At 43.0% G+C, this 11,806-nt stretch overlaps 1 protein-coding gene across 1 annotated transcript; it reads right to left on the reverse strand.

Annotated features, from left to right (window-relative positions):
- Nucleotides 1-9,102: 9,102 nt before the first annotated feature.
- On the reverse strand, nt 9,103-9,852 carry LOC125486143 (ubiquitin). The gene is made up of 2 exons (XM_048612557.1): nt 9,720-9,852; nt 9,103-9,476 (listed from the first exon to the last, which is right to left on the reverse strand). Exon 2 carries the CDS (start codon nt 9,468-9,470, stop codon nt 9,237-9,239), a length of 234 nt encoding a protein of 77 aa, XP_048468514.1. The 5' UTR covers nt 9,471-9,476; nt 9,720-9,852; the 3' UTR covers nt 9,103-9,236.
- Between the last annotated feature and the right edge of the window lie 1,954 nt (nt 9,853-11,806).

Consider the following 11,806-nt stretch of genomic DNA (forward strand, 5'->3'; position numbering starts at 1 on the left):
TTGTTACCTCCTCAAAGAACTCTAACAGATTTATCCAGCTTGACCTCTTCTTGATGAAACTGCTAACTCAGCCCTATATTACCATGCAATTCCAAGTATTCCACAAAGTCATCCTTCATAATTGACTTTAAATCTTACTGACCAGGTTAACTGGCCTATAGCTTCCCATCTTTGGACTCCCTCCCTTCTTAGGACTCCCTCCCTTCTTAAACAAGGATATTACATTAGCCATTTTCCACTCCTCTGGGACCCTCCTTGACTTCAGCGATTCATGGAAGATCACCGCCAATGCCACCAAAATCTCCTCCACCACTCCTTCAGAACTCTTGGGTGTAAGTTCATCTGGTCCAGGCACCTTATCCACCTTCAGACCTTTCAACCTTCCCCACCACCTTCACCTTAGGGGTAACCACTACACTCACTGTTGCCCCCCGACTCTCTTGAAGTTCTGGTATGCTACTGGTGTTTTCCACCGTGAAACTAATGCAAAATACCTGTTCTGTTCCTCTGCCATTTCTTTGTTCCCTCTCATTACTTCTTTAGCCTTATTTTCCAGTTGTTGAATGTCAACTCTTGTCATTCTCTTACCTTTTATTTATCAAAAAACTCTTGCAATCTTCTTTTACATTACTGTATAATTTACCTCATATTTCATCACCCCATTTTTTAAAATTATCCTCTGCTAGTTTCTAAAGGCTTCCCAGTCCTCTGGCTTCGTACTTTGTGCAGTCTTGTTGTTATGTTGAAATGGTGGTGAATAGTATACTAGGAGATAGAGTCAAGGATACTCTTAATAAAGACAGAGGGCTGAAGAAGAGTCACTGGAACCAAAATGTTAATTTTGCTTTCTCTCCAACGATATTGCCAGACCTGCTGAGTTTTCCAGCAATTTCTGATTTCCAGCATTCACAGTTCTTTTGTTTATTTTGGCTGAGCTATGGAATTTTTGTCTGAGTTCCATCTAGCTTTTTGGGCAGACTTCACCACAATGCCTAGCAAGATTTCTCTTTCCAAACTTGCCTCATTGTCTACACTGCACCTATGAAGTCACCCACATTTGATGTGTGGAGTTTGCGGAATCGAACCCGGGACCCTGGCGCCGGAGGCAGCAGTGCTAACCACTGAGGCACCGTGCTGCCCCAAAGTGCCAAGTTCAATACAAAATTGGCTTGGTCACACAAAACAGAGGGTAGTCATGGAGGGTATTTTTTCCCTCTGAAGGTCTGTGACCAATGGTATTTTGCAGAGGTGCTGGGACCTCTGTTGTTTGTAACATTTACAAACGATTTGAATGAAAATTCAGTTTGCAAATAACCTTAAGGTGCATTCTCAGCGTTTCGTGGGATATAGCTAAGTGGTTGAAAGCAGTGGATTCAGGTTTCATTCTCTTCGGAGGTATGGCTTCAAACATCACTAATGCCAACCGTGCTATTCATTTGCCATGCAGATGCTTTAGTATTGAGTTCCAATGGTGCAGAAGCTTTGGGTCAGGCCAAGCCCACCCATCCAAGAGGTGTAACTTGTCTGAACACATTGACTGAAAACAGCATGCTGGAGAAGCACTAAATTTAAAAAGAACGAAAGAATGGTGGAAGCTGTGAATCAGAAACAAAAATAGAAATTGCTGGAAAATCTAAGCAGGTCCGGCAGCATCCATGGAGAGAAATCAGGGTTAATGTTTCGGGTCCCATGACCCTTCAGAACAGATGGTAGCTAAGAGTTCCTTTTAATGCAGAAGTTAGCATGACGAAGGGGTAAGGAGTAAACAATAGGTGGATATTGAGCGAAAAGAGGGACAAAAACAGTTGCACAAAAGAGCAGATAACAGTCAGTCCAGTCAAATGAGTGGCTGCTAATAGAGACTATTATTTTCGAACAATGAGTAGTTTGTAATAGCAGACCATGTGATAACAAGGCCTAGTGTGTGATAAGGACATTGGAGAAGGTGCTTCAAGTCCTAAACTAGTTGAACTTGATACTGAATCCAGAAGGCTATAAGAGTTCCCAAGTGGAAAATGAAGCACTATCAGCTTGCGCTGAGTTTCACCACAGCACTGTAGCAAGTAAGACAGATGTTGGCCAGGGAACAATTTCATAGAATCCCTACAGTGTATAAACAGGCCCTTTAGCCAAACAAGCCCACACCAACACTCAGAGCGTCCCACCCCGCTAATCTAACATCCCTGAACAATACGGCCAATTCCCAAAGCCTGCACGTCTTTGGAGCGTGGGGGGAAACCCATGAGGACACGGGGAGAACGTGCAAACTCCACACAGACAGTCACCCAAGGGTGGAATCAAACCCAGGTCCCTAGTGCTGTGAGGCAGCAGTACTAACCACTGAGCCACCATGCCACCCCAACTGGAAGGCAGGCAACTGGAAGCTCAGTCACAGACACTTAGTCCCAGTGTAGAGGAGGTCATATTATCAGCAGCGAAGACAGATTAGATTGAACAAAGTGACCCAGCTGAGGGTCGAGGGTATCAGGAAACTTTTCTCTTTCCTTTCAGGCATAGAGAAACACAAGATACAACAACTCAGAGATACCCAAGACCCTCTGGAACCTTCCTCCCCTCCCCTTCCCTCTGACTCCATCCTGTCTCCAACCCCAACTTGTCATGTTTTATGATCCTCTCTTGACCTTCTGCTGTCTGCTGAACATTTGGCCCTCAGCAAAGGTCTCAGTTTTATACCTCTGTGAACCCACCTTATTGAATTTCAGGCATGACATGACATTGAACTCTTCTTCCATTGCCTTTTCCTCTGCGCGAGAGTCCTCTCCCTGTCCCACAGACCCCTTTGCGCACCTCCAACACTCTCTCTCTAACTAGGCCCTTCCCACTGGCCTTTTACCTGCATTCGACCTGTTCATCAAGAATATGACGTTCAGTTGGGGGCGCGGGGGCAGAGAAATTGAGGTGACCATTCTCCCCATAAAATGATTACACTCCGTGCTTTCAGATCCAACCCCTTAATTTGTAATTAAGCCTGATATTGCTGTTGTCTGGCAGACTGACCTATACATTGCAGAGGCTGAGGGCTAGTTCTCAGATATTTCTTCCTATCTCGTCCTGGGCCATGACCCACCATAGAACATCAGGCTGCCATGTCCACAATGGTCACTAACATCATTTCATCTGATGATCTTCCCCCCACTCCCCAACTAGCTCCAAGCTCAATCTCCCAACCCCACAATCTCCCAACCCCACACAGTTCACTTCTACCTCCTTCCAAAATCCACAAACAGAACTGTCCAGGCAGACCCATTGTTTCTGCTGGCTCCCGCCCCACAGAATTCATCTTCCTACCTTAACTTGGTTTTTTCTCTCCTTGTCCAATCCCTGCCTAATTATATCCACAATTCTGCTGACACACTGTCAGCTGCAGAATTTCCAGTTTGCGAGCTCCAGCTGCCTTCTCTTTACCATGGTTATGCAATCCCTTTACACAACCATCCCCCATTGGGATGGTCTCAGCTCTTGGCTTCTACCTGGAAAAAAAAAAGCCCGAGCTGTCCCCCATCAACCAAGACCTCTTCCGCCTTGTCAAGCTCATTCTCACTCTAAACAATTTCTCTGAATCTTCTCACATTAGGTCAAGCCCCTCAGCCTCCGATGCTCCAAGGAACATAGAACATTACAACGCAGTACAGGCCCTTCAGCCCTCGATGTTGCGCCGACCTGTGAAACCAATCTGAAGCCCATCTAACCTAAACTATTCCATTATCATCCATATGTTTATCCAATGACCATTTAAATGCCCTTAAAGTTGGCGAGTCTACTATATTTGCATGCAGGGCATGCCACGCCCTTACTACGCGCCAGACTCTTCAGCCTCTCCCAATAGCGCTAACCCTCCAGCATCCTTGTAAATCTTTTCTGCACCCTTTCAAATTTAACAACGTCTTTCCTATTCAGGGAGTCCAGAATGGAACACAGTATTCTAGAAGTGATCTAACCAGTGTCCTGTACAGCTGCAACATGACAACCTAACTCCTACACACAATGCACTGACTAAAAAAGGCAAGCGTACCAAATGCCTTCTTCATTGTCCTGTCTACCTACAACTCCAGCCTCAAGGAACTGTGAACCTAACACAGAACATAAAGGACATAGAAGAGTACAGGCCCTTCGGCCCACGATGTTGTGCCGACCTATTATCCTACTAAGATCAATCTACCCTCCATATCCTACATTTTACTATCCTCCATGTGCCTATCCAAGAGTCACTTAAATGTCTCTAAAGTATCTGACTCCACTACCACTGCCGGCAGCGCATTCCACACACCCACCACTCTGTGTAAAGAACCTACCTCTGACATCTCCCACATACCTTCCTCCAATCACCTTAAAATTATGCCCCCTCGTAATAGTCACTTCCGCCCTAGGAAAAAGTTTCCGGCTATCCACTCTATGCCTCATCATCTTGTAAATCTCTATCAAGTCACCTCTCATCTTTCTTCGCTCCAATGAAAAATGCCCTAACTACCTCAACCTTTCCTCATAAGACCTGCCATCCAGTCCAGGCAGCATCCTGGTAAATCTCCTCTGCACCCTCTCTAAAGCTTCCACATCTTTCCTGTAATGAGGTGACCAGAACTGAATACAATATTCCAAGTGTGGTCTAAACAGTTTTATAGAGCTGCAGCATAATCTCACAGCTTTTAAACTCAATTCACCTGCCAATGAAAGCCAGCACACCATACGCCTTCTTTACAATCCTATCAACTTGGGTAACAACTTTGAGGGACCTATGGACGTGGACCCCAAGATCCCTCTGTTCCTCCACACTGCCGAGATTCCTGCCATTAACCCTGTATTCTTCATTCAAATTCGACCTTCCAAAATGAATCACTTCACACTTTTCTGGGTTGAATTCCATCTGCCACTTCTTTGCCCAGGTCTGCATCTTGTCAATGTCCCATTGCAACCTACGACAGCCCTCCACGCTGTCCACAACTCTACCAACCTTCACGTCATCAGCAAACTTACTAACCCACCCTTCCACTTCCTCATCCAAGTCATTTATAAAGATCACAAAGAGCAGAGGTCCCAGAACAGATCCCTGCGGAACACCACTGGTCATCGAGCTCCAGGCTGAATACTTTCCATCTGCTACCACCCTCTGTCTTCTATTGGACAGCCAGTTTTGTATCCAGACAGCCAAGTTTCCCAGAATCCCATGCCTCCTTACTTTCTGAATGAATCTAAGATGTGGAACCTTATCGAATGCCTTGCTAAAATCCATATATACCACATCCACTGCTCTAACTTCAATGTGTAGTCACATCCTCAAAGAATTCAATAAGGCTTGTGAGGCATGACCTGCCCCTCACAAAGCCATACTATTTCTAATCAAATTGTGCTTTTCCAAATAATCATAAACACTCTCTCTCAGGATCCTTTCCAAAAATTTGACCACCACAGCAGTACAACTGACTGGTCTGTAATTTCCAGGATTATCCCTATTCCCTTTCTTGAACAAGGGAATGACGTTAGCCAACCTCCAATTTTTGGCACTACTCCAGTCAACAGTGAGGACGCAAAGATAATTGCCAAAGGGGCAGCAATCTCTTCCCTCAGCAACCTTGGGTATATCCCATCTGGCCCAGGGGACTTATCTATCATGTTTTCCAAAATTTCTAGCACATCCTCCTTCCTAACATCAACCTGTTCAAGCATATCAGCCTGTTTCACACTGTACTCACAAATGTCAAGGTCCCTCTCACTGGTGAATACTGAAGCAAAGTATTCATTAAGGACCTCCCCTACCTCCATACACAAGTTCCCTCCATTAACCCTAATTGGCCCTACCCTCACTCTGGCCATCCTCTTGTTCCTCACATGAGCACAGAATGCCTTGGGGTTTTCCTTGATCTGATCCACCATGGTTTTCTCATACCCCTTTCTAGCTCTCCTAAGTGCATTCTTTAGTTCCTTCCTGGCTACCTTGTAGATCTCTACAGCCCTGTCCGATCCTTGCTTCCTCAACCTTAAGCAAGCTTCCTTCTTCCTCTTGACTAGGTGTTCGTGTCTTGTCATCCAAGGTCCCTTCATCTTAGCATCCTTTCCTTGCCTCAATGGGACAAACCTATCTAGTACTTGTAGCAACTGCTCCCTAAACAACCTCCACATTTCTGTCGTGCATTTCCCCGAGAACATCTGATCCCAATTGGTGCTCCATAGTTCTTGCCTAATGCATTTTAATTTCCCCTCCGCCAATTAAATACTTTCCCATACTGTCTGCTCCTATCCCTCTCCATGACTATAGTGAAGGTCAGGGAGTTGTGATCACTATCACCGACATCCTCTCCCACCGAGAGATCTGGCACCTGACCTGGTTTGTTGCCAAGCACTAAATCCAATATGGCCTCCCCTCCAGATCTCTTCATTTGGGAACACTCCCCAGGGCCCACCACTAAGTGTACAAGACCCGCCTTGATTTGCTTTACCAGAACAAAACTCCTCACATTTATCCAAAAACAAACAAACAAACAAACAATTGGATCAAGGTCCCACTGTACAAAAATAACCTTCTTCACTGTCCACTATGCTAATTTGTAATTTTGCAAACTTACTAACCATACCTCCTATATTCAACTCAAATCATTTATACAAATTACAAATATAAATAGATCCAGCACCAATTCTTGAGACACACCACTGGTCACAAGCTTCTAGTCTTAAAAACAAACCTCCAACACCACTTTGTCTCCTTTCATTCAAGCCAATTGTCTCTATATAGCTAGCTCTCTCTGCATTCCATGTGAATTAACCTTGCTAACCAGTCTACCATGCAGAATCTGGTCAAAGAACTTGATAAAGTCCAAATGGGCAACGTCCACCACTCTGCCTTGAGTCTTCATCACTTGAAAATGAAAGCTCAATTAAGTTATGACTTTCTCATCACAAAGCTATACTATCCCTAATCAGTCAATGCCTTTCTAAATGCTTGTAAATCCTGTCCCTCAGAATCTCCTCCAACAATTTAGAATTATAAAATCCCTACAATGTAAAAGCATGCCATTCAGCTCATTGAGCCCACATTGACTCTCAAGTACATCCCACCCAGACCCAAACCTTACCACCCCTTAGCTCTGCAAATTTCCCATAGCTAATCCACCCAACCTACACATCCCTGGACACTACAGGCAATTTCACACGGCCAATCCACCCTAACTCACAGCTTTAGACTGTGGGAGGAAACCAGAGAACCGGGGAGAATGTGCAAATTCCACAAAGTTGCCCGAGGGCGGAATCAGAACCGAATCCCTGATGCTGCTAGCCACCCAGCTGCTATGCAGAGTTGGTTAATACAGTATCATATCCCTACAGTGCCAAAAGAGCCCTTTCAGCCCATCTGGTCCATACCAACCTTCTGAAGAGCACACCACTGGGATCTCCCCTCTATCCCCGTAACTCCACACTCACCACAGCTAACCCACCAAGCCTGCACATCTCTAGTCACTAGGGAGTTTTTTTGGTTATTCACTCCCTCAGACCACCTTTAACCACTCTTCCGTCTGTTCAATAGTTCTCTTTGGGCTCTCAACCTATTATTTACTCCTTACCTCCCACCCCTTATCTTCTGGGTAAGGACCCTTTTCCAACCTACCATCAGTTCTGAGAGACTGCCACTGGAACCAAAATGTCAACCAATTTCTCTCAATGGATGCTGCCAGACTTGTGCATTTTCCAGCAATTTGTTTGTGTTGCTGGACAACACAACAGGTTTGACAGCAACTATGGAGAGAGGAAAAAGAGTTAATGTTTTGAATCCAGTGACCCTTTGTTTCCAGCATCCAGAGTTCATGGTTATTCATTAAGAATGTTTTCAGCATCTCTCCTCCCCATAGATTTTTGTTTTTTTTTTTAAATAAAATCTTTGAACAGTGTTCAGTACACCTACTGTCACCCTTGCACACTGACCCAATCTTAGATTGCTATGCTTGTTTACCGTAACCAGAAGTAGGTTATAGATGCATACTGCCCAACAAAAAAAACCAAGATGAATGCAGCAAGAGGTAGCTTACATATTGTATTGAAATGTTCCATGTCAGGAACTGTTTTTCTAGTGACAGATAATTGGGCAAATTGTCAGTGATGAATTGGATACAATTCTTGACCCGAGTTGAAGTACGCAGAAAGTTAACTGATGCAGCACAATGCAAAGTCCAGCTCACAAGTACTTAAAATCAACCATACATTCCAAATCATAGATCACTATATCACCTTTGCCATTATCTTTACATTACAACTAACATTCTTCCTAAAGATGAAGTACAAACTAGACATTACTTACTTTAATGGCAGAATGTTTGAAGTGTAAGAGTTTGATCTACTCCAGGATCATGATCCAGTAAGCGTTGGTCATGTCTAAACTTCGTAGCACATAACCTGGAAGTGGTTTTGACATTGCTTTTTATGCCTCAAACAGTACGGGACTTTATTAAAAGTTATTTACCCTTTCAGAAGGCACTATACACAAGATTTAACATGTTTGCTTAGTTTCTCCTGCTAGTAATGCAGTTTGTGGTTTTACTGAAATGCAAGTAGTACTGAATGAATGATGAGAGAAAAATAAACAAAATCTAGATCAATCCTGCAAAGAGCTGGTCAAGTGTTCAGTTAAATGTATTTCACATACAACCTAAACCTCAAAGCCCATCAACTTTAGAAACTCCAAATACTAGGGTTTTCCATCTTTAAAATATTTAAGCCCACTACAACAAACATTGCTGTCTACTGCTTAATTGACAGATTTTAGGTTAAGGAACTGAAGCTTTCAATGCAAACTCAAAGCTTCCATCTTTAGTGACTAATTAGCCTAATCAAGCACTAATCTAATAATTAAAACAATTCCTGTTTGTGGCTGCTTAGCCTCACTTCTGTACTTTATAACTTCACATTTTTGCAAGCACCTTATTCAATAGTGTCACTTTCTAGATTCTCAAACTGCTGATAAGAGGTGCATTCATTTGTACTAAGTGTAGAATTGATAAAAACCCACTACTGCAATATACAAAAATACAGCAAGATTCTTATTGCTATAGTCCCTCCCCTTGATTAGCCAACAAATACTGAAGGTAGCAAGCCAAGTCATTTGTCATTGCCAAAAACTTTATTATCTACAATGCTTCAGGTACTAAGTCCAGTTTACTCATTACAAAACCAAGATGAATACACCAGTGAATTATCATGCAAAGACAAAGACAAAGTGCAAATTAACAAAATTTTCACAGTCCACCACGCAGTCGCAGGACAAGGTGTAGAGTAGATTCTTTCTGGATGTTGTAGTCAGACAGGGTACGACCTTCTTCCAGCTGCTTGCCAGCAAAGATCAGACGCTGCTGGTCAGGAGGGATTCCTTCCTTGTCCTGGATTTTAGCCTTGACATTCTCAATGGTGTCACTGGGCTCAACTTCAAGGGTAATGGTCTTACCAGTCAGGGTCTTCACAAAAATCTGCATTGTGAACTGAAAGTGAAGCAACAAATTTAGACATTCGCCATTTCTTGAACAACACGAAAGGAACTAGTTGAAAGAAGCGGTTAGAAAAGGGCTGCGTCCCGCGGGGGCACGGCCTCTCGGCCGTTACCGGATGTTGGGGTGGGGCCCGTTAATCCACGGAACGGACCCCCAACTTCGATAGATACCTACCAGAATTAACACTGCACAAAGGTAGCACACTGTGGGTTACAAATACCATTAAATACTAACCTTAGGCAGTTAGCTCAGTTCTCTAACGATCACCAGAATCTCTTCACGACTGCTCAATCTGAATAACACGGTACGCAGTTAGGAGCACGCTTTTATAGCCTAGCGGCAGCGAACACCCAACATAATCCTTCCACGATAAAAAAAATGCTCAATTTTTTGCTGCATAGACTGTTTTAGCCTTACTACCTTCTAATAATAGTCAATTAATATTCGATTAACATTTTAGTTACGTTCAAAGTTAAACTCGTAAATATTTATTAAAGATATTTATCACTTACCACAATCGCGGATTGATTTCTAAATGTGCTGTGGCGGTTGTGACCAGCTTACATAAGGGCCCCTCTCACTGATTGGACAGGCTCCTAGCGCTCTGAGCATTGATTGGCTGACGCCGGTACATGCTTCACAATGGCTGGCGATTAAACAAGGTTCTGGCCAATCAGAGAGCGCCGCATCATACAGTGTCATCACAAGGCTCCGTGATTGCCCCGTGACCTGGAGGAGCTTGGTGATGGGTGGGGGAGGGGATAGTGAAAGGCCCCGGGTGGCGGGTGGGGATTTGGGCAGAGCAGGAGAGAAGGAAGAGGGGCTAAAGGGTAGGGAGACGGAAGGTATCGTCGGAGGAAAGAGAGAAGAGATGTGGTGGGGGGCTCTGGAAGAGGGGTAGCTGGGGTGGAAGATGAGAAGGTCAGTGAGGCTGACAAAAGGGTAAAAACACGATGATGGAAAGGGACACAAGATTTTATTATTTCGCTGTGAATCAGCAATGTAATTGCATACAAAGTTTTAAACACTTAAAAGCCAAGTCTTTTGTTTTCTTTTTATCAGTAACTTATATTCCCGTCTCTGTACAGTTGAAGAAATTAGCTTCTGGACATTGCTTTACAGCAAATATTCAAATATTTCTCACTAGTTACTAGAATGTCATTTTGTTTGTATAAAAGTTAGTTTCTAGAAACTAGATGGCCATGATGTAAAATTGGTATTGGTCTGTATTCTGATTTAATCTCATTGGCATTTAAATCAAGCCACATAAGCAAAACACCAAGGACACTCCTTATTATTTGAAATGTGGTATGGTTGCCATGGATGATGTCATTATTGTGCTGTAAATTTTTGGAAGATTATCTGTGTGATGTGGTGTTTGTATCTTGGCAGATATGAGGCATAACACAGTAACTTGTTGCAGAAGCAAAATACTCTGCTGAAAATCTGAAATGACCACAGAAAATGCTGTGTATTGACAGCAATTTTTGTACTAATTTATGTTTCTGAAAAAAAAAGCTGGATTTGAAATATGTTGCCTCCATTCCTGATGTATAATGTTGTAATTGTTCTTTGATGAAGCTTTGTGTTTAAGGAAGCTTTGGTTTCAGAATTAGATGAAAATGTGACCAAGAGAACTATGTATTTTTTAAAAAAAAAGTCTGAATCTCCACAAAATCAGTGTCACAGAATGGTTACAGCATAGGAGGAAGTGTAGATTAGGTAAATTAGCCTTGGAAAATCTGGGGTTACGGGGATATGGTTGGGAGTGCTCTTTGGAGGGTCAGTGTGACTTGATGGGCTGAAAGGCCTTTTTCTGCCCTGTAGGAATTCCATGATTTTAATTTTTTTGAACCTTGACAGCAATTCTAGCTTCTGTCCATATACATGAAGTGTGTCATCCCTAATATTCATATAATCTCCCAGACCTTTTTCAAACTTTCCTAAAGTGTGGTGCCCAGAATTGAACACATCACTCCAGTTGAGGAACAAAAACAAAAGTTGTTGTAAAAGCTCAGCAGTTCTAGCAGCATCTGTGAAGAAAAAAATCAGCTAATGTTTTGGGTCCAGTGACCCTCAGAACTTCTCCAACTCCAGTTCAGGTTTAGTCAGTCATTTTGCAAAATGTCAGCATAATTTCCTTGCTTTTGCATTCAATAAATCAATTTCCACAGACAAGCAGTCCGAATGACTTAAAAAATTAGATTTATCAACTTGCCCTGCACCCCTTTCAAATTGTACAATTTAGTTTATATTGGCTTTCATTATTACAAAAAGTATTACTTCACACTTCTCTTTATTTTCCCATTTCACTAGTCTTT

The sequence above is a fragment of the Rhincodon typus genome, chromosome 26, assembly GCF_021869965.1.
Source record: "Rhincodon typus isolate 14 chromosome 26, sRhiTyp1.1, whole genome shotgun sequence".
In the NCBI taxonomy this organism is placed as follows: Eukaryota; Metazoa; Chordata; class Chondrichthyes; order Orectolobiformes; family Rhincodontidae; genus Rhincodon; species Rhincodon typus.